The sequence below is a fragment of the Schistocerca nitens genome, chromosome 4 (assembly GCF_023898315.1).
Source record: "Schistocerca nitens isolate TAMUIC-IGC-003100 chromosome 4, iqSchNite1.1, whole genome shotgun sequence".
NCBI lineage: Eukaryota > Metazoa > Arthropoda > Insecta > Orthoptera > Acrididae > Schistocerca > Schistocerca nitens.
In genome coordinates this window covers 218,922,209-218,946,011 of record NC_064617.1, presented here as the reverse complement: position 1 = coordinate 218,946,011, position 23,803 = coordinate 218,922,209, and the positions used below count along the sequence as shown (strand labels likewise).

At 44.4% G+C, this 23,803-nt stretch overlaps 1 protein-coding gene and 1 non-coding gene across 6 annotated transcripts in view; one reads left to right on the top strand and one right to left on the bottom strand.

The window, feature by feature from the left end:
• The window catches only part of LOC126253457 (6-phosphofructo-2-kinase/fructose-2,6-bisphosphatase 2), a 370,956-nt gene that overhangs the window by 274,264 nt on the left and 72,889 nt on the right, over positions 1-23,803 (top strand). The window contains exons 1-2 of one of the 5 annotated variants that reach the window (XM_049954808.1): positions 11,795-11,942; positions 22,540-22,990. The exons of the other annotated variants lie outside the window; for them this stretch is intronic. Coding sequence (XP_049810765.1) covers positions 22,900-22,990 — 91 coding nt within the window. The 5' untranslated portion in view covers positions 11,795-11,942; positions 22,540-22,899. Of the gene's footprint in view, positions 1-11,794; positions 11,943-22,539; positions 22,991-23,803 lie in introns of those variants that run through there. 5 annotated transcript variants of the gene reach the window in all.
• On the bottom strand, positions 313-384 carry Trnat-ggu (transfer RNA threonine (anticodon GGU)). Its single transcript has one exon. It is a non-coding gene; the product is annotated as a tRNA-Thr (tRNA).

Genomic DNA, 23,803 nt, shown 5'->3' with positions numbered 1-23,803 from the left:
TATTGTCGTTTAAGAAGAATATATTTACGCATCGTTCAGAGGCAGATTCGATCACTTCGTCAACTGCATAATTTTTCATGCAGGCAAACTGATGTCGCTGTCTTAAAGCAGTATCTGACGAAACAAATAAATAGAATCTGAATGTATGATTTCTTTCTCTGTCGTCGAGTGAAGCAGATTTATATGTAGGAACGCAGTAAATTTTCCAGTGATATTGATAAATCAAATGAAACTCTATGGTTCCACTGACATTTTCAAGTCTCAGACTCCTATGATGTGTATATGCAGACGGAACCGACGAATGAAAATTTGTGCCAAGGTCGGAATTCGAACCCGTGTCTCCTGCTCACCAGGCAGTTGCGCTAACCACTATGCCACCCTGGCACAAGCTCCAGGCCTTGGTACAAGTTTTCATTCGCCGCTGTATTCTGCGTATATGTCATAGATATTGATAAACAAAATTATAAAACTCGGAATCAAAACATCAACAATAAAAACTGGAGAGTTCAAAAAAGACGTCTCGGCTAAATCGTTTACTATTAATCCATACCTTTCCTATGTGCACTACCTGATCAAAAGTATCGGGTTGTCTTATAGTGAACATTAATATGAGGTTCATCTACGTCTACGTCGTTACTTTGCATTTCACAATCAAGTGCCTGACAGAGGGTTCATCGAACCACCTTCAAGCTATTTCTCTACTGTTCCATCCCAAACAGCGCGCGTGAAAAACGAACACTTCACGTGTTCCGAGTGACCTCTGATTTCTCTTATTTTATGAAGATAATCATTTCTCCCTATACTGGTGGCGCCAACAAAATATTTTCACACCCTTGAACTGAAAGTCGCTAGGTGAAATTTCATGAGAAGATCCTATCGCAACAAAAAACGCCTTTTTTTGACGACTGCCACCCCAGTTCGCGTGTCTTATCTGGGGTGCTCTCTCCTCTATTTCGTGATAATAATAATAAAACGAGCTGCCTTTCTTTGGACTTCTTCGATGTCCTCCGTCACTGCTATCTCACGCGAATCCCACACTTTACAGCAGTAGTCTAGAAGAGGGCGTAAAAGCCTAGTGTAAACAGTCTCTTTAGTGGATATGTTGCATTTTCTAAGTGTTCTGCCCATAAATCGCAGTCTTTGATTTGGTTTCCCCACAACATTATCTGTGTTATCGTTCGAATTCAAGTTATTCGTAATTGTAATCCCTAAGTATTTAGTTGAATTTACAGCCTTTAGATTTGTGCGATTTATCGCGTAACCGAAATTTAGCGGATCCCTTTTAGTAGTCATGTGGATGACACGCACTTTTCATTATTTAGAGTCAATTGCCACTTTTCGCACTATACAGTTATCTTGTCTAAATCATTTTGCTATTTGTTTTGATCATCTGATGAATTTACAAGACAATAAAAGAGAACATCAGTTGCAAACAATCTATGAGGGCTACTCACATTGTCTCCTAAATCGTTTATGAGCTCAGGAGTAGCAGAGGGCCTATAACACTACCTTGGGGAATCCTCCTCCTTTATGGCGGATGGAACCTTGTTGGGGACACTTTCAATGCGGTGTCTGAATGTCTGTGAAGGAATGGCAGCCCATTTTTCCTCGAGAGCCGAAACTAGTGAAGGTAATGATGTTGGAGGCTGGGATCTGGAGCGAAGTCAGCGTCCTGATTAATCCCAAAGGTGTTACATTGGGATTAGATCAGGATTGTGGGCAAGCCAGTCCAGTTCAGGAATGCAGTCGTCCGTAAACTGTTGCCTCAAAGGTGCTTCTTTTCGGGACTGGTATGCACAAGCCCCCAATATTGATCATATCAATGGGAAATTACATTGGAGAGTCAGAACGTTATCACAACTGCCCACCACCAAACTGAATGACTTCTGGTGGCGTTGCGGGCACCTGTCGCGGTAACTAAAGTGTATAATTGAAGAAGTGAAGAATGGAGAATCACTCTAGTGGCAGGCCGCAAATGGGGAAATCCATTGACAAAAGCGGCTTTGACAAAGGTGGATTGTTATGGACTGGCGCCTGGGAAAGAGCACATCGGAAGCATTTACGGTGGTCGGCTGTACGCATGCTATAGTCGTGATCATCTGTGGAACGTGGATGAAGGACGGTTGAAACAAGAAGTAGGCGATAAGCTATTGGACGTCCAAATCCCATCACAGAACGTGGAGACCGGAGGACTGAACGCTCTGTAGAGCAGGATAGGCGACGATCTGTGGCAGATGCGATGACAGAGTACAGTGTTGCTGCAAGCGCAAGTGTTCCAGAGCGCACTGTTGAATATGGGTGTCCGCTTTAGAAGATCGCATGTGTTCCTATGTTGACTCAACTTGATTCTCAGTTACGACTGCAGTGGGCATAGAATCATCACGATCGGACGGTGGATCAATGGAAACGTGTGACTGGTATGACTCGCTTTTTTTTTTTTGTTGCAGGTGGTCTTAGTTTGTGCGGATTGTCTGTCATCCAGGCGAACATGTGCTCGAAACATAAACACCACCACATACACAGGCCGGTGGGAACAGTATTATGCTATGGGGGACATTCACCTGGGCTTCCGTAGGACCTAGAGTGGTAATCGAGGGCACCATGACAGCTGTGGACTATGTGAACTTTATTACGGATCACGTTGATCTCTTCGTGCTTGATGTCTTTCCCGACGGTGATGTCATCTTTCACAAGCTTACCTGTCCATGTCACGAGACCAAAATCTTGTCACAGTAATTTAAGGAGCGTGATAGTGAATTCACGTTGATCTCTTGGCCACCAAATTCGCCTGATCGGCTTGACCCGATGGCACACATCTGGGACATTTTTGGGGAGCCCGGTCGATGCCTGCAAACCACCGGCCCATAATTTACGAGATTTGTGTAGATATCTGCTGCCACATATCTCCCGAAAACTGCTTAGGACCAGACGAATCCACGTCACGCGGAATCACAGCTGTATTGCGTAGCTAAGGTGGACCAACACACTGTGAAGCAGATGATCATATTGTTTTGGCTCTTTTTTTTATCGTTCTTTGAAGTGTAAAGAGCAATATCTGATTAGGTCACACTGTTGCAAGCGGAGAGGTGGTTCCGTGAACGTCGTACAGAGGATGTACAAAGGTCCTTACAGAAAGAAACGCATTCGAAAAATGGGAATAATTTTTTGTTCTGGGACCGAAACGTAACTTTGAACTTAGGCGCAGAGCTCTATTTTTGTTTTAATTAACTGCGTGCCAGAGTCGTTCATATCGAAAAACATTCTTTTTCCACTCTGTAATGAGATGAACGTCGCCCTGCAGTGTGTGGTTTCTTCAGAGACGTAAAAGTCGACGGGTTATCTGCCAGCAACACCAAAGCAGTCCATAGTCTGTGAACTGCGCTTGACACCAGTATCCGCTTACGACATACATCTATAGCCGGGGGCGTCTGTTGGTAACACTTTGAAGCTTTTTTCGAGGTACTGCTGCTTGCGAAAAGGCCATTGGGTGCAAGTCCAGGGCTTTGTCGAAAGTACACGTCGAGGTAGCTACTGTTTATCTGTTTAAATTGTTGATCATGGTGCTTGAATATTTTTTTTAAGTCAGGCAAATAGTTTTGAAACCGACCTTACGTGGCCGCCCAATGTTGTTCAAATTTCTCGAGGCAGTAGGTCGAGCTGCAGAAGCGAGGACGTTAACAATAAATGTTAGAGTCATCCATAACGAGCCCCTTCGACTAACAAGTATGTTCATTTGTTCGAGTTGGGCAACAAAATCGTAGCCATTCTCTAATATTTCACTTACATGGCTCCAAGCGGTTTCTTCATTTGTTCAAACCTGGGCAACAAAATCGTAGATGTTCTCTAATGTCCCCCTTACATGACTCCAAGTAGCTTCTTCTACTTTAAAGGACTGAAAGTACCATTGCACTGACTGTTTCTAGTCAGTTAGTTGCTATTGTTCAAAAGTGTTTTCCCCTAAGCGAAATCCCAGCGTAGCACAATAATTGTGTATGCTAGGTGGAATAATGTCGAGAAAAAAATTAAAATTGTATAGAAAAGGCCTAAAGTATGTGCACAGCTTGAAAGTTTTTTTTTATTTTATTTTTTTATTTTTTTTTTTTTTACGCTCAGTGTAAGAAGAAACCAAGTTATATATCTGTACATCTTTTAATGTGTGTCTGCTTGCTTGAACGACGACAACTGTCTGAAATTGGCCTTGGTTTCAAAGAAAAAAGAAAATTTAGAATATAGCTATGGTGCTCTTTACCCCTGCTGGTTCTTATTCCGTATTTTCCTGACTAAATTTTGCACTGTGAAAGGATTTCAAGTTCTCAGATAATCTTCCGTGAGCAGTCTTTTTTTTATTTTCTCTTTTGCCTGACTTCGTGTCTAACGTATTAGGTTGTCGCTTTGAGTATCACCATAATAACTGGATAGTCTGATTTTAGTGTGATTAGACAGAGCCACTCTCCTGATTTGTTACTTCACCATATTCCTACGATTGTATTTCAATACTAAATTTTAAAACTTGTATCAGTGCACTCATTTGGGAATAGTTTATTAGAGTGTGAAGGTGTTAAAGTGAATGAAAATAAGAGAGCAGTTCGGTATTCCTGCATTGTTTTGTCATCATTTCGAAACGTCGTTGAGTGCGCCGAAAGTTCGTTCATTGTAATCCTAATCATAAATAATGTCGTATGCGAGCTTAACTTTCGCTGTTTTCATTGCTATTTAAAACTAATTGTTTTATCTGTAATACGTTTCCTTTTCAGGAAAACCTATCGCAAACGCTTACATTGAAGTGGAACGATTTGTTCGAAATGTTTGATATTGGGCCATTGTAGAGTTTAAGAGGAAAGTTATTAATAGAGCAGTCAAAACTTATTCTTTCGGTTAGAAATCTGTTTACTGCGAAATCCGGTGAGGAGTAGAACTCCACTGACCTTGGCACCAGACTGCTTGCTTCAAGTAGCTTTGGCTGCAGACGAACGACCGTGGGTGGAGTTACGAACGCGTGTGTAATTTACAACCAAGAGTAGCTATAGGCAGCAGTATACTTGAAGTTCAGTCATCTGTAAACACTTGGAAGGGAAAGTAAACGACAATACCCACACATGTTACAACAGCGCTGGTAGCCAAATATTTGCTCGCCTCTTAACGTGGATGATGTAGCTCTTTCAATTTGCTACGTAATGCGTTGCTTTCAGTACGTTGTAGATAAATTATTTATCAAAATTTAAAATTTAATAGTGTGCTATATGAGGGGCAGTCAAATGAAAACCGAACACCCACCACAACGGGACCATGGAATGTTTCCATTCAAAATTACTCACCATACGCATTAAGACATTTATCTCACTAGAAGAGACGATCAGTTTCTGTTTCGTAGAACGCGGTCGGCCGCTGACAGATCCACAACCGTACCGTCTCTGCAGTTCCTCGTCCGACTGAAATCGACGTCCACGCAGGTCTTTCTTCAGGTCGCCAGTGACGTGAAAACTACGCGGTGAAAGATCCAGGCTGAACGGAAGATTTTGCAGTGTTTCCCAGCAAAATTATTGAAGCGTAGCCTTCGCCCTTTTGGCGGTGTGGGGGCGGGCGTTATCATGCAACAGGATGCTTCCGTCCGGCATGATTCCGAGAGCCCGAGGACAAACGACAAATCGAGTAGTGGGAGCATCCCACACTTCCACCGCCAAAGAAATCCAAAAAGTTCAGACAAGTTCTTGTATAGTCGTAATGACGTTCATCTCATACTGGAGGCCCTCTGCTCGACGAGTTACTCGGGTTTGGAACCACAATCAGTGCGTAGCGTTATGAAGACACTATGCAGAGATTGCGATGCGCCGTAAAGTCAAAACTCCCAGGAATGCTATCGGACTGAAGCATCTTCTTGCTCGATAACGCCTGCCCCCACACAGCCACTCGGACGAAGATTACACTTCAGCTATTTGGTTGGGAAACACTGCAACACCCACCGTACAGTCCACATCTTCCTCCGTGTGATTTTCACATCGTTGGCGACCTAAGGAAGTCATGGGTGGACCTCAGTTTTCTGTAGGACGCGAAAGTGTGAGAATGGTTATGGTTGTGGATACGTCAGTGGTCGATCGCGTTCTACGAAACCGTAATTGATGGTCTCGTCTCTCAGTGGGTTCAAATGGTTCAAATGGCTCTAAGCACTATGGGTCCCCTAGACTTAGTAACTACTTAAACATAACTAACCGAAGGACATCACACACATCCATGCCCGAGGCAGGATTCGAACCTGCGACCGTAACGGTCTCGCGGTTCCGGACTGAAGCGCCTAGAACGGCTCGGCCACAACGGCGGGCCTCCCAGTGGGATAAATGTCTTAACGTGTATGGTGACTGCTTTTGAATGCAGCCATTCCATGGTCCCATTGTGGCGGGTGTTCGGTTTTCATTTGACTGCGCCTTATACAAGTATATGAGATGATGATGTCATAACGTACTTACGCTGCTTGCCGTAACTTAAATTCGGACCATGTGTAATTTTGCTGTTGCCTCAATCCTGTGAAAAATTCTGCTCGTTCGTCGTACAATCGCTTCCAAGAGCAGCTTTCCAAGCTGCATTGGCGTGGCTAAACTGTTCAGCATTCACGTGCAGACCCAACGTAGGCTACGCACGCTCCGCAGGCATACCTGAATAGGCATTCCGGGACGGGGTAAACAAGCTCCGACTTGGCTCCGCTGTTTCAACGTAGGACTGTTCAGCACCGAGCAACTATGTCTCTACAAAGAATTCGTGACGCAAGAGTACCAGTATCAAAGTTGCGAAACGCTCCTGGCTTACATCCGCTATTACGCTGGTGGTGATTATGCGCAATGTCAATCATAATATTTAACAGTGTTGTGTCCCTGGCAGGTGTATATAGGAACGTAGCTGATGGAAATAAACAAAACACACACACACACACACACACACACACACACACAATTAGCAAGGCAGACAGTGCAGTACGCACGTGTAAAGCCTGTGGGTCTATGCTCCAACATCTGGCACTGACGTCTGTCCTCAGTCTTACCAAACGTTTTCAACAGCATCAAAATAGTGTTCGTTCTTTGCTATAATATTACACTGAGAAATACATCTACATCTAGACTCTGTAAGCCACTATGAAGTGCATAGTAGAGGGTACTCACATGGAAGAGTTTCTTCTCGTTCCATTTGCATGCGGAGCGCGAGGAAGGTGCCCGCTTCAATGCTTCTTTGCGCTTTGTAATAATAGTCTAAGCACTTCTTTGAGTACCTGCTGGAGCGATAGGTAGGGAAATGTATGTCACGTTCCTAGCTTAATACAGGTTCTTGAAACTTTATAGGGATAGCTTCGTTCACCCGCGCGACCGCTACGGTCGCAGTTTCGAATCCTGCCTCGGGCATGGATGTGTGTGATGTCCTTAGGTTAGTTAGGTTTAAGTAGTTCTAAGTTCTAGGGGACTGATGACCTCTGAAGTTAAGTTCCATAGTGCTCAGAGCCATTTGAACCATTTGCTTCGTCCTCGGGGATCTCATGTGCTTAATATATACCAATCATCCTTTATTTTGTTTTCCACCCACTTACCCTACTCGCATATTATCTCACTCCTATCTCGCGGAAATAGCGATTCGTTTGTCGCCCGATTAGTTAAATCAGCGTTGGTGGTGACATCAATCCAATTCGTCTTATGCATCTCTTCAAGGCAGACTGTTTACTTGTTGGGTCATGTATCAATGACAAGTTCCTCGTTCAGAGTCAGTTTCTATGTAAATGACCGTTTCTTAGTAATTTTTGAGATCTTTCCAGGTCGGAAAGTCTTATGTCGACTTTTCTAAGGTAAATAGTGATAATGTAGGCTAAGTGTACATGTACAGTCACGCAGTTGTCTAAATAGTTGACGTAAGTACAGGAAAAATGCATGTCGGACGTGGCCTTATGCCCACGCTCATATTTATCACGTCGAGCAGTGTAACTACCTTTTAACACTACTATTACTTTTTATTTAAGAGCGCGGAAATTACTCGCATTGAGTATCTTGAGTCAGTTCTCGTGCTTGTCTCGACCACGCGAGTAAGCCAGCCAAACTATACGCGTTATATTGCGTGCATTACTTAAAGCTCCGTCCGAACGGGCCTCGGAAGGCGAAACGGTACCGACCGACCGCCGAGTCATCCTCCGCAGATAGGCGCCACAGGATGCGACAATGGAGGGGCACGTTACCGGCCCGGCACACAGCTCTCCCGGCCGTTGTCAGTTTTCCTAACCGGTGCCGCTACTTCTCAAGCAAGTAGCTCCTCGATTGGCCTCACAAGGGCTGAGTGCATCTCGCTTGCCAACAACGCTCGGTAGACCTGGACTGTCACCCATCCCAGTGCTCGCCAAGCCCGACAGCGCGAACCGGTGTTAGCACTCGGTAAGCCAGTTGGCGTCTACATTACCAACTTCGTCTTTAATATCGCTGTCGTGGTATTTGATCCAAAGGCTGGGTTGATGCGGCCTGCAGCCAGTTCATGTTGCGTAAACATCTTCATCTCAGCACAGTAACTACGGCTTGCATTCATTTGAACCTGCTTACAGTTTTTTACCCCTCCCTCCGCCCCCCCCCCCCATCAATGTCCCTCCATCATTACAGCATTAAACTATTGCATCAAGCCTCATGATGTGTCCTAGCAACCAATTCCTGCTTTTAGTTAAGTCTCCTCGACTCGTTTCAGTATCTCTTGATTGGTTACTGAACTGTTTAACGTCTATGTTTCATGCAAAGCGCACTCCAGCCAAATTCTCAGGAAAGACATTGTAACACTTAAAATTGTATGCTTTGTTTCGGTAAAGCTATTCGTGCTATTGTCAGTTTACTTCCGGGATCGTCACTTATTTTGCTGCCCAGGTAGCAAATCTCGCTTACTACGTTTAGTGTATCGTTTCCCGATTCCTTCGTCACCACATGTTTAATTCGAGGTAGTCCTTCCGCCTTGTTTTACTTTTGTTGACTTTCATCTTATAAACTATTTTCAAGACAATTAAAACTTCAAGAGCAGGCAAACCCAAACGGAAAACGGTTTTGTTGTTCTCCCTGAACTTTAATTCCTTTCGCAGAAATCTTCGTAGTTCCCTTTATTGTTTGGTCAGCTCACAGATTTAATAACATGGGGAATAGGTTGCAACCCTATTGTTCTTCGACTCTTAGAACTGCAGTTTGGTTTCTGTATATAAGTTCCGCTTCCTCTATATTATTCGTGGAACTTTAGAATCCTAAAAAGGTTACGTTATCTTATAAAAAGGATACTGTTAGTGGGCATTAATATGAGATGCGCCCATCATCTACCTTTATGCCAGCTTGAATTCTTCTGGGGACACTTTCAGTGAGGTGCTTGAAAGTGTATTGAGCAATGAGAGACCATTCTTCCTCAGGTGCCGAAAGTAGAGAAGATACCGTTGAAAGACGCTGGGGTCTGGAGCGAATTCAAGAATCTGGCGCTGCTTTATACAGTGGGCATTATCATAATGATGCAAACATTCATCGTCTCCGAACTGTCGAGCTGTTCCTCTAGTTTACGTAGTACATAGTGCTGTAAAATGTAACACACTGTCTGATCAAAACTGTCCAGGCAACGCTATATAATGCGGAACGCATCACCAGATCCTACAAGAGGTAGGACCCGCGAGTGAAAAGAAACTGGGAGCACTGTGTTGTTAATAGAGTAGTAACTGCATAATAACAGGTCGGTCAGGAGGGTTCAGTGGTTTCAAACGAGGACGAGTCATTTGATGTCACTTGACTGATAAATAGATCAGGAGCGTTTCAGTCCTTCCGGACGAGTCGAGTGCTGGTGATGTGATTGTGAAGTGGAAACGCGAAAGAACAATCACAGCGAAACCAAGACTAGGCAGGCCTCAGGTACTGACGGTCGGGGACGTCAAGCACTGCGGAGGTAGTTGGTTAAAAAAAAAAAAAAGCATGAAATCAGCGAAAGGAATCACTCGTGAGTTCCAAAGTGCTGCCGGCAGTCCAGCTAGCACAGTGACAGTGCGTAGGGAATTAAAAATAACGGCGTAAATGGTCTAGCAACTTCGCATAAGCAATACATTTCTGAAGCAACAAAATGTTCAAATGTATGTGAAATCTTACGGGACTTAACTGCTAAGGTCATCAGTCCCTAAGCTTACACACTACTTAATCTAAATTATCCTAAGGACAAACACACACACCCATGCCCGAGGAAGCACTCGAACCTCCGCCGGGACCAGCCGCACAGTCCATGACTGCAGCGCCTCAGACCGCTCGGATAATCCCGCGCGGCTTTCTGAAGCAAATGCTAAGTGACGCTTGATATGGTTGTAAAGAGCAACGCCACTGGACTGTGGATGACGGTAAACGAGTGATTTCGAGTAACTAATCACGCTTTACAATGCAGTGGAAGGGTTTCGGTTTGGTGAGTGCCAGGAAACGTTACCTGTCACTACGTGCTGTGCCGAGAGTGAAGTGCGTAGCAGGTGGTGTTATGGCATGGGGATCTTCTTCGTCGTTCTTGTGTGGCCACTTTATTATCTTAAGTTAATGTCAAATGCGGAAGGATATGAAGACATTTTACAGTATTGTGTACTGTATGCAGTAGAGGAAGAGTTGGGAGACAATGTTTGTATTATCATGACAATGGAACCCTGTCATAAAGTAGCATCTACGAGGCAATGATTTGCGGACAATAACATTGCTCTTGGGCTCAGAGTCCCAACCTAAAGCCAGTGGAACACCTTGTTCTACATCTACATTTATACTGCGCAAGCCACCCAACGGTGTGTGGCGGAGGGCACTTTATGTGCCACTGTCTTTGCCTCCCTTTCCTGTTCCAGTCGCGTATGGTTCGCGGGAAGAACGACTCCGGAAAGCCTCCGAGCGCGCTCGAATCTCTCTCATTTTACCTCCTCGGGAGGTGGGGGAAGCAATATATTAGACACCTCATCCAGAAACGCACCCTCTCGAAACCTGGACAGCTAGCTACACCGCGATGCAGAGCGCCTCTCTTGCAGAGTCTGCCACTTGAGTTTGTTAAACATCTCCGTAACGCTATCACGCTTACCAAATAACCCTGTGACGAAACGCACCGCTCTTCTTTGGATCTTCTCTATTTCCTCTGTCAACCCGACCTGGTACGGATCCCACACTTATGAGCAATACTCAAGTATAGGTCGAACGAGTGTTTTGTAAGCCACCTCCTTTGTTGATGGACTACATTTTCTAAGGACTCTCCCAATGAATCTCAACCTGGCACCCGCCTTACCAACAATTAATTTTGTAAGATCATTCCACTTCAAATCGTTCCTCACGCATACTCCCAGACATTTCACAGAAGTAACTGCTACCAGTGTTTGTTCCGCTATCATATAATCATACAATAAAGGATCCTTCTTTCTATGTGTTCGCAATACATTACATTTGTCTATGTTAAGGGTCAGTTGGCACTCCGTGCACCAAGTGCCTATCCACTGCAGATCTTCCTACATTTCGCTGCAATTTTCTAATGCTGAAACTTCTCTGTATACTACAGCATCATCCGCGAAAAGGCGCAACACCGACTTCGCTTCAGACCCCAGCGTCCATCACTACCTACTCCGGTTTCGCCTCATGAGGAGGCCCACACACACACACACGGGACGCGGCACAAGTTTTTACTGACTCAATCCGACCGAAGCAAAAGCAGCTGCGGCGTGCGTCGGTTTTTACGCAACGCGTCAGATTTAGCCCGTGGATGCGTCGGGAGAGGTGGCGGATGCTGCCGTCTGGCGCCAGGCGAGGGGTACGCCCTCCGAGCGTGACGCGCTATGGCCGCCGAGGCAGCTGGAGCTGCGTTATCCGCTGCGGCGGCGGCAGCAGCAGTAGCAGTAGCGTCCGGACCGCCAGCGTGTCGCTAGCGTGTACCTGCACCGCTCCGCTCCTCACAGCCACCGCCACACCTGCCGCGTGAGTCCGTCGCTCAACTCGTCTTCCCTCTGTGTTGCGTACTTGTTTGTGGCCAGTTGCGTCCTTACCGTGTCTGAACGACGTCGTTCTTTCGAAAGCTTCTTTCACACGATTTGCTCGTACCTTGCACCAGAGTGTGACTCGCGTACAAACAAAGCTAGGCACTTCACATGCGTCATATCCGTCTCCCGCGTGATGTAGTTTATTAATGACAAAAATTAATTATCAACGGCGTTAGTAGGGTTGGTGTTACACCGCAGTGTTTCACTACGTGTAGTCCTATTAGAGTTAGTATGCTGTTCCCTTGCTCCAATCTTCGTACTGACTTGGCCAGCCAGTTATGGGGTAACCTAAAGTTTACCGTGGACTCTGAACACGGCGGAACTCGGCATTTTTCACGTTAAAAAACATTGACAGAGATGAAACAAGTCATCAACGACAGATATAAATCCTACTACCGACCAGGTATTGAACTCGTGCGCTTTGAATCCGCGGGCTAGCATTTTACTGCTGAGCTTTCGAAATCTTCCATCTTTGTCGTCATAATTATAATCAAATGATACATATGTATTTAAACCGCTCACATGACACTTTTTATTTGTTGCCAGCAACTATAACAAGATGTAGTAGACGTATATGCTTTAAAGAAAGTGGGCAGTTACTTACGTACGCAAAATATCTAAGCTTTCTTTCTACGTCTGTCTTACTGATACCATCTCAGTGGCGCTTCAGATAGTGATTTCTGCGCTTCTGACTTGTCTAATATTAAAAGAGAGTGACGGATCAAATGCTAGTTATATGGTCAGTCCTGAAATGAACGCAGTCTTTCCCATATCACTACGTCGTCGTCTTATGCTCGAAGGTATCAGTTTCCCCGTAAGCTACATTGTATTAATGAGAAACATTCGCAGTCAGCCACAGGTACTTTCGCAATCGTCCGTCCTGTCGTCATAATCAGTGACAAGCCGGAGTGGCCGAGCGGTTCTAGGCGCTAGTCTGGAACCGCGCTGCCGCTACGGTCGCAGGTTCGAATCCTGCCTCGGGCATGGCTGTGTGTGATGTCCTTGGGTTAGTTAGGTTTAAGTAGTTCTAGGGGACTGATGACCTTAGCAGTTAAGTCCCATAGTGCTCTGAGCCATTTGAACTATTTTTACAAGCCGGAACCTCCCACCAGATGGTACACATGTATTTACGTTGCTCATCTATGACGTTTACAGTATTTCTCGCAACTATAACAAGATATAAATTAAAGCAATTACCTCTGTCAGTCCCTTTTTTTTCCTCCCACGGCACATTTCGGGGGCTTACACCCTCAGTTTCAGATAGATCAGTGGATTACATTTGAAATTTCCTGTTTTTCGGGTGTAGCCAGTTGTCTGTATTGTCATTCCTTTCTCTACAAATAAGTTATTATTCGTTACCTATTGCCATAAAATGGCACGTAAGTCATACATTATAAACAACAACATTATTACAACAAAGCTACTTACAAAAAGTTCCCCTTCCCGCCTAAGAGCTCAGTCACCTGCAGGATTGTCCGGTCAAGGTATCGGTTTCATTTCATTCATTATTTACGTACAGACACTTCCGCATACAGAGAACGGAATTTAGTGTCACAGATCATTCTGCAATTATTTCCCGTTACTTTGCCTATAATAAAAAATGTTATAGCTCTCTCTCTCTCTCTCTCTCTCTCTCTCTCTCTCGGAAAGTGATAATAGTTTCAATGTATTGGTTCTTATCCTTGTCTTTTTTTCGACTTTATCTTTCTGTTTTTGCCTTCTCCTTGAAGCTTCTTCATGACTACCACAATCGCTGACTTGCTTCTTACACAAACTAGGTTAACAGACTGCCTTCCAACGAAGTATCATTTAGTGTGTAAATACTTCATTTCAGTGCACGTATCTAGCAGAAAATATGTAACAGCCAAACAACATTAGAAGCCTGCTTGCGAGAACCGAGCAACTCTACTTAGGTAACAGAGCCAAACTTGCTGATACGTAATTGTGAATGTGAGATGCATCCTACTTTTCCTGCCTGAGCCTAGTGTTTCTTATTGAGTGTAATGTTGCCGCCTTCTTCCATTATATAGCACACGCGCCTGTGCAGCAGCGAACGCGTAAGAGCTACGGAAAATTTCACTGTTTATCATGTAGATTAGATCATTGACTTGCTAAAGCTTGCCTACCTTACCTAATTCCTGTTCTGTGTTTCCGCTTTAATACCTATGTACACGGTACATAGCAATGTAGAAGGTGAGCAGTTTGTTTTTCTAGACTGTTATCGCTGTGAAAACAGACGTAATCTGTAGGGGGCGTTCGTGTTGTGTCTGCGGTTAGCGCACCGTAACTGATAAAACTCTTGGAACGTTTTTACTTTTGTTACTGTGAAGTTCAGTTGTTACAGAAGTTCTCAATGTCTACAAACGAGTCAGTTCTGTAGGCGTCTCGAACTCACCGCCAATTGATGGTGTTGGGAACCGATGAATCTGTAGTATGCGAAACATTCCTCTTCGCGTGAAATGCACTTTATAGCTATTACAGACTGCCAACATTGGACTCGCTCTTTCTGCCCACTTACGCAAGTTGTAATAATAGTGAAGCAGCTATCAACACCAAAGTTGATTTGAACAACATAGCTTCACTAGACTCGATTGTGCTGGTCCATGATCTGCTCTTTCTTTATTCTGACATGCGAATCGGCACACACATAGCGAGTTATGAGGGAGTTCCGAAATGCAACTAAGAATCCGAATTACGGTGCAACACCATACAGAGTTGAAATAGCTGGAAATTGAATCCTCAACCTGTAGATGTGTTGTCCATCACCCACGCTGCCGCTAAATAGATATAATACGTTAGCTATAAAACACAGGTGGAGTATCTCATTCATATGTGACGTTCTTAAGAGGATGGTGGAAAGTAATGGACAAGTCGTAATATCGGCGAGAGGATGTTGTTGATATTTGTGGTGGCTGCCCAACAGAAACTGACGTGTTTGTGAAGACGGAGCTGGGGAGCTCGTGTATTTCGAAGAACCGGCACCACTTTTGAAGGAACGTTTCAGGAATTTTTAAGAAGACAATATACATGCGCGCTCTCTTTCTGACTCTCTCCCCTTCAAAATACCGTTGGTACACCGCTGGTATGCCTGACGACTTTCGGCAGTATAAGTGACGAAGAGACTGTATATTATCAGGGAGCATACGCCAAATCATATACGGGGTGGTTCAGATAAAGTGTATTTCTCTATAACTTACAAAATAATAAGTGAAAGGAATATTTATTGACATGGTTAAACTTAAGAAACAATACTATTTCTGCGGAGTTACGAACATAGTTCATTTAGCTATTTTCCATAGAGTTACAACAACGAGCTATAATTTATTAAATAGAATATTTCTTTCAATTTTAGGAAGGAAGGACGTTTAGAGTTGAACATGCCGTCTATAGATGATCAGTCGAGACTGTTTAAATTTTAGTTTGGGAACTACAAACGTTCAAAGTTTTGGTGGTGAATGCAACTTGCTGTACACAATTGGCTATGTTCTGGTGGCGGAATGTTCGTTTAAGTGGGGACCGAATCTTCTTAAGGGCACAGCTTGTGCGCCTTCTGAACGAGCTGCGCACAAGATGCAAAGTTTGCTGGCGTCACGGAGCGACACGATTCGCCGGTTCGCTTTGGTTAGATTGTACAACATATTCTTGCTCTGGCGTGAACAAAACAGGTCGGAATACACAGACAAACTAGGTGTGGTCTGCCACAGATATTGACCTGGAACATACAAACTCCAGGTACTTCAAACAGCGTATCGAGGAAGCTAGTCGCTCCGTGACACCAGCAAATTTGCATCTCGTGTCTGTGGGTCATTTTGAAGTTGCTCTGAGTTATGCATTCAGGCACATGGTCAGGCTTTTAAAAACTTCACTTAAATGAACAATGCACACCAGAACGTCCACCTCTACACAACCAGTGATGCACATTAGGCTGCATCTACCCCTAATACTTTGAACGTTTCTAGCTCCCCAACTAAAATTTATAGAAATTAAATTTAAACTGATTGTATACAGTTGGTTTAAATACATTAGCTAGATAATAAAAATATGTTCTGTTTTAAAAAATTATAACTCATTGCTGTAAGTCTCTGGGAAATAACCAAATAAACTATATTCCTATCTCCGCATAAAGTGTAACGTTTCTTGCGTTTCGTTATTTACATAAATTATCATTTTATTTATTACTTTGTAAGTTATTGAAAAAACCGCCGTATCTGATATATCCTATACATACTCCCTTTGTCAGAAAAGTTCTAGGACATGTTTCTGAAAAAATAGCAAATTGCACTTAGAAAGCAATGATCCTAGCTCCTCTCGAAATAGTCCCCTGGGCTATCTATACACAGTTGCCAACGTTTCTGGATATCTTGGAAGCTAGCAGGGAAATTTTCAACTGAAACGCTTGTAAGGTCATTTGTCACAGCCCGTTAGATGTTTGCGACATCTTGATGAAGCTTTCCTTTCAGTTGCCTTTTCACTCACGGAAACGAGAAAAAATCGCAAGGCAAGATGTCGAGCGAATACGGTGTATGTGGGATGGCAATAAAAGAGTATGTGGCCAGAAAGTCGGTAACAAATAAAGCAGTATGGGTCTTGCATTGTCGTGCTGTAGGAACCAGTCCTGCGATTGGCTCAAATCAGGGCGGCGACGTCGAATTTCCTGTAGCAAACGTCTCAAGACTTCGATGTAACGAGTTTGGTTCACTGTTTGACCTGGAGGAACATAATCATGGTGAACTAATCATTTACTGTCAAAGAATGCGATCCACATGGTCTTTGTTCTCGAAGGTTGTCGTTTGACATTTTTCAAGGCTGGTGATCCAGGACTCTGCAATTCAGCACTTTGACGCGTCGTGTGAAGGTCTTAGTGGTAGCACCGACTTTCATCTCCAGCAATGATCTTTGACACAAATGTGCGATCACGTCTGGCTCTATCCAATAGTTCAGTAGAAATTCTTCCTCTTTCTGTCCGTCCGTCTGTTAGTTTGTGAGGGACGGGACGGGTTTTGCCTTATGTTTCCGTTTCCCTACATTTTCGCGTAAGATCTAATGACGCACATCATGATTCAAATTAATATTTTCTGATATCGCACACACAGTTACATGACGGTCTTCTTGTTGTAGCTGCCTTACACGCTCCACGCTCGCATCTGTATGTGCTGTAGACGGGCGATCAGCTCTGGGTTCGCCTTGCACTGAATCTCTGCCTTCAGGAAATGTTTTGTGCCATTCGAAAACACGACTTCTTGCTCGCTTAATCGTTGTCCACATTTCAGTTGGGGATTTCCCGAGCTTAATGCAGAACTTGAAAATGTTCACTCTTTGCTCACAGTCAGCATCAGTTGTGTCACTGCAACTAATGTCTCAAGAACCCAAACAGTGTGTTGTTAAGCACAGCCCTGCCACCTAGTGAGTTGGTGGCTAAGGTCGTTTCAAGGATGCACACATACCAGGTAAAATAAAACAACACTTGTTTTTTTATCCCGGAACTTTTCTGACAAGTGGAGTATACACCAGTGGCCATTAAAACTTCAGCACCAAGAAGGGTAACAAGTAACGGAATTGTACTTATTGTACTGATGCTGTATAATAAGATGATGCATGATAAAATTTTTAGGTGCTATATGAGTCGTCATAGTGTTCGTGAGGATACTTGAGTTACTGCAAACAAGCCCACATCTGACTCAAGATAGATAACATGGCTGTACGATCGTGCACAGCCGAGCGAACAGCATGTCTGTCCTCTCGGGCGCTAGTCGCGTGTGGCTGCTGAGTTCTTGCATGGCGTTGAGTACTGCCCTCCCGAACCCGTCGATTGCATATTCGCACGACAGTCGTGGGACACTGACCAGCGCGAGCAGCAGTATCGTGGAACTATAATCTGAAGTCTCGACAGGCGACGATGGTGCCGCTGTAGAATTGCGACACGGTGTTGCAATTCTGGCGGGCAGTAGTTCATGTTTATCACGGCAGATAACGGTGTAACGGGCGCCGGAGGTGTTGAGCAATGAGGCAGTAGTCCGCTCTAACCGGTGGGCTTCCCGCGTGGGTAACAACTCGACAGCCGGTAGCCGCAGGCTGAATCTGGGTCGAGGGACCCCGCGTCGCACCACTCTCCTCTCTGGCACACTGACAACAACATGCCTGAGCGCCACAGCGGAGCCATGGCATCTGCGTGGTGTGGCGTAGATTGTCAGCCGACATTTCATAGACGATTAATTGTAACTTAATTACTGTCACACACGTTCATGTATGTGTTTGGATGCCCTATTGAAACTGAAAAGAAACAAATGGTAACTAAACACCCGTCTATCACTTCGAAATAGAGATCTCTTGAAGAACATGATCGTCTTGGAAGTATATTCATTAATCTGTTCGCTTATGGCTTGTTTGCTACAGGTGTTTCACAATCCATGTTGTACAATTCGAGTGATTGTAGATGGGACTTAGTAGATCAAGTTTTACATGGGAACCCATGTCCGGAAACGCCAGCCAACTACGCTACTAGCGTAAAAGTTACAGGCGCCAGCGTGTATAAACCGATGTATATACATAGTGATTCCTTGATGATGTTACAAACTTTGTAGGATGATGGAGACTCTCTCTCTCTCTCTCTCTCTCACACACACACACACACACACACACACACACACACACACACACACACACACACACACACAAATGGCTGAAATGGCTGTGAGCACTATGGGACTTAACATCTGAGGTCATCAGTCCCCTAGAACTTAGAACTACTTAAACCTAACCAACCTAAGAACATCACACACATCCATGCCCGAGGCAGGATTCGAAACTGCGAATGTCTAGTAAACGTGGGCTCAAAAATGCATACCTTCATAGCTATGAGCACTTGTTTATCTGCACTACTGTGAAACGCATCTCTTCTAGTAAACAAGGGCTCATTGATCTTAAGGTAAGCGTTTTAGAGTCTATGTTTACTGGACTTTTTTCTTATTTTGATCGATGCTACCTTCTTCCAAGATTTAGAAAGCAAACAGTTTTCAGTGGAAGAGACGTGTTTCACAGCATCGAAGATGAAAGGAGTGCTCACAGGTCTTAAGGTATACACTTTAGAGTCAATATTTGCTAGATATTTTTAGAGAGAGGGATGCGGTGAGATTTAATAACGTAGTATATGGGCACATAGTCGTGGCAAAATACTGATGCTGAAAATTTCTTGCACCAACAGGATTCAAAGCAGCCACCTCCTCGTAAGAACGCCACTGTACTAGCAGGTATAAGTTTGATGGCAGTCATTGGTTATTTTGTTGAACTTTAAAAGCCCTTAGGTACCAAATTGTTTGAAACCTTTGCTTTTCGAACCGACGGTTGCTTTACTATTCGCCTTATATACCTAATGATGTCTTGTAGAAAGGTCTTCTCTTTCACAGCGCTCAAACCATCTCTTGCGCTATTGCACACGAATTCTTTACTCTACGGGAATATATATATATATATATATATATATATATATATATATATATATATATTTCTCTGGCCATGATGTGCAGTATTCAGTGCACATCTTGACACTGTCATTCCAGTCTTTACCCATTTCGAAGCAGATTGAACGGAAAGCGATAGTACACAATAGGGGTGCTATTCGCTGCATGGTTAAATTATGTTTATCATTCGTTTATTTGCCGAGATAATGACGACGCCCTTTTTCTTCCACTGCATGATATAATTTATCCATCAGATACAATATCTGTCTACAACCGGAGTACAGTAACGTAATGCTTTATCAGTATTTACAAAAATTGCTGTGAAATTCGGTAAGGATGTGGCCGAAGTCAGCCAGTAACCACGTCGACAACCTCTGGTTTCTCGTAGTCATTAACGTGATCTGTCAACTACGATACACTGTAGACCACTTCGTCGTACATTCAAAGCGAGCAAACTCTCGTGAATGTGACAAAGCAGTTCATTTTTATCTTGTAAACGGTGTGCCGTGGAAATCTGCCATCTGGATCACTTCTGCCGACTTGCTCTCTCCGCCCAGATAAGAAATATATGTAGGCGAATAACAGCTCACAATACACGTACTTCACATAGCGGTCAGATCAGATTTCCCCAATCTCTGATAGGTTAGATAAAATTATATTGCATGCAATTGTAGCGATGTGACCAATGTGCAGACTAATAAATTTGCAGAAAATGGAAATTCCGTCTAGAATTAGTTTTTTTCCCCGTCACACCTCACTCTAAATACAGATGATGTCTGCGAGCAGTCGGTCGGCTGGTGTGGCCGAGCGGTTCTAGGCGCTTCAGTCTGGATCCGCGCGACCGCTACGGTCGCAAGTTCGAATCCTGCCTCGGGCATGGATGTATGTGATGTCCTTACGTTAGTTAGGTTTAAGTAGTTCTAAGTTCTAGGGGACTGACTACCTCAGATGTTAAGTCCCACAGTGCTCAGAGCCATTTGAATCATTTGCGAGCAGTCTTTCAGAGCTTAAATATAGTCTGCCTCAAGTATGTTACACGTAGAAACGAAAGTAAAAGTTCACCATTTGTTTGTAGATATTACGAGCACATCTGGTAATTTCTCATAGAGGGATTGAACAAAAATATGGGAACACTTCGAGAAATGCACGCTTGGACACAAATGTAGATGCTGGCAAAGCCTGCAGGTTGTCCTGCTGTATCTGACCACGAACGGTACCGTGCAATGTCCTCAGTGTATTCCAAGTGTCAGTCATGGACAGAACAGTGTTCTGTGTAGTTGTGAGTGTGCATTGGGCCGAAGGTAACTGAATTCGAACGTGGCAAACTGTTGGTTCTCGTATCGTGGGTGCTTCCGTAACCAAGGGAGCTGACGGTTTGGTGTCTCAAGAGGCACCGTGTCGAATATTTATACCGCATACAAGAGAGACGAAAAACATCACCCGTTAAGTAACAACTCGGGCGAAACTGTGTCCTCAATGATCGTAAGACACGGTCATTAAAGAGGATTGTGACGGAAAATAAGAGGACGACAGCCCAAAAGTCGTTGCAGAATTGAATGTAGCACCAAAAGAACAGAAATGGAGCTCCGTAAGCAGCGAATTACAGGGCGAGCTGGGATTCCAAAACCACTCATCAGTAACGCAAATGCCCGTAACAGGGAAACGTGTGCCGAAGCCTTAAAACCTGGACTGTGGAGCAATGGAAGAAAGTCAATTGCTCGGATGAGTCTTGCTTCACACAGTTTCCAACTTCTGGCTCAGTTTATGTCCCAAAAGTGAAACATGGCGGCGGTTCGGTGATGATTTGAACAGCCATATTGTCATATTCACGGTCCCCATGGTTACTCTGCACAGTCGCATTACTGGTAAGGATTATGTGACCATTTTGGCTGATCAGGTCCATTCCATGCTACAGTGTTTGTTACCCAATGGTGATGCTGTGTTCCAAGAACATAGGACCCCTGCTCACACAGGTAGCACCGTCCAGGGCTGGTTTTATCGGCACGAGGATGAACTGTCGCATCTCGCCTGGCCACCACGATCACAGGGTCTCAGTAATATTGAGCCTTTGTGGTCTACTTTGGAGAGAAGGGTGGCGACCGCTATCAGCCTCCATCATCGTTATCTGAACTTGTCACTATTTGACATGAAGAACGGTATGAGACTGCCTTGAAAACTATACAGAACCTATTTATCCATTCCGAGACGAATGGAAGCTGTTTCGAATGTCTTATTAGGCATGATAATGTGTCGTGGTGTTTTCATATTTTTGTCCAACCCCTCTACATAATGTCTTTAGTTTATCGAGGTAGGTACCGCAGTGGTAAGATGCGTGACTCATATTCGGAAGGACAGCGCTTCGGATACCCGTGCGGTCATCCCAATTTCGGTTTTCAGAGCCCGACGCCACCTTGGCTCCAGGCGCAGGTTCGCGTTCACCTTGAACTCAGGCCGCTTCCAAGGGAGAGGACCGCGGATTCGATATACCGCTCGAGGTTTGTCGAACTTCGTTCGAGGCTCGCTAATAACGTCTTTATTTACACAGATGGCTTACCTCTGTGTCTAACTATAATTCTCCAAAGAATGATGAGAATGTGTCATAAATAGAGGCGAGCAGCAAGCCGCTCCAGAAGTACCCACAACATTCAGCAAAGGCAGCACATGTCAGAGGCATTGGTACTTTCGTGTTATAATCTACACCTACCGTCACTGATGCTCAAAACAATTAACCTTTAATTTGATAGCGCGTCGCTTTGATATAATGCGAATTTGGGACACACGGCATTAAGGGGCTAGAGTCGGAAAGTCGTTTTTAACCGCTCTGTGTAGGTAGTCAATAGATTGCAAAGATAGAAAATAAGTAGTGTGATACGGCAATGCGTGCAGTTTGCCGTAAGCGAGTGGTTGCCATCGTACATTGTTGTTTATTGACCAGTTGACATAACCGAGTACCAGTTAGAGCAGAGGCCACGGCGTTATAAAATACGCGTGCCAAGGTTTTCGTCGTTGACTCACCAACATCTCCTTGAACGAGCCGACAGTGTGTGCTCTCGTTAAGCGAAGTGTTATTCATTGCAGCCCTCCGTCACGTCGGGCCTAGTGCGACTGAAAGCTGCGATAGAGATCAAGGCGACGTAGAGGCCACCGAGGCATCGGCGAGGGCCGGTGCAGATCCGGCGCACCCTTGCGAAGGACTCCCGCCAGACACCTCCTCGCCCCCAGATTTTGACTCCGGGGAGTTCGAAGGTCACGGACGAAGGTGGTGGCGGCGGCGGCCGCGCGTTTGTGTGCACAAAGCTCTGGGTAGGGGCCAAGCTGCTATAAGCGTTCAGGCGGTCGCGATCGCAATGCTTTGCGAACCTGTAGCGTGTGCGGACGGCGGCGCGCCCGCCGCATCTCTAGTAGCGACCAGTGCGAGATACGCGCCGCCTTCGCGCCATGGAGTGTCTTAACCTGAACCTGCTGCTCCCCCCGGGCATGATGCAGAGGAGGAATTCCCAGTTTCAACGCAAGGTCTCCATCCGCATAGGTGAGCTCTGCGCATGCGCCATGTTACTGGAAGCCTTTTGGTGCTGCATGCTAAGACTGAATTATTTTTTGTTTCCTTTTATCAAAATCTTTAATCACTTAATTATAGTAAAAATTATGTCTATATAATAGTTTTACCTTTTTTATTTGCATAGTTTTTAAAAAATACACCATCCTTCTCGAAGAACTTCTTCTGTATATACACGCACTTCATACACTGTCGTTATTCAAGCGTCAAATCAATGTTGTCCTACTATTTTTGTATGGAACAGTATGAAATAAGGTACATGCACTGGTACACTACAGTGTCTTGTAGATTTTTTTCTGACATTGGCGACAGTGAAGTTGTTTCACCTTTCTCGAAACAGAATCTGGTGGCAAGTCTGCAACATAATGTTCCAGCTTGTGTCTAGAATCAGTTTTTGTGATTTTAGATTGTCATGCTCGTTGCATAGCAACAAGGCAGTTTAATTCCAGAACTCCAGTGACAATTCGACGAAATGCCACGTGGTCCAGTTTACCACCATAACTATCATGAGCGGTTCTCGACTACATCGACAAAAATGTGCAATAATGGGGAAATACCATACTCTGTAGAGTGAAACATTTTGATTAGCTCTATCAGTTTCACCCATAAACTTGTAGTGATAAATGACTCTTGGTTGTTGAATTACTGTTAGTCTTTTCTGCTGATGTAAATTCACATTACTGGATGAGTTACATCTGTAGTATCAAAGTCTGTTGCAACCCTCACGACGCTGTTGTCACTCCATGAAGCCACTAGTATATTGACTTATCTGATTTTACGTGTGTA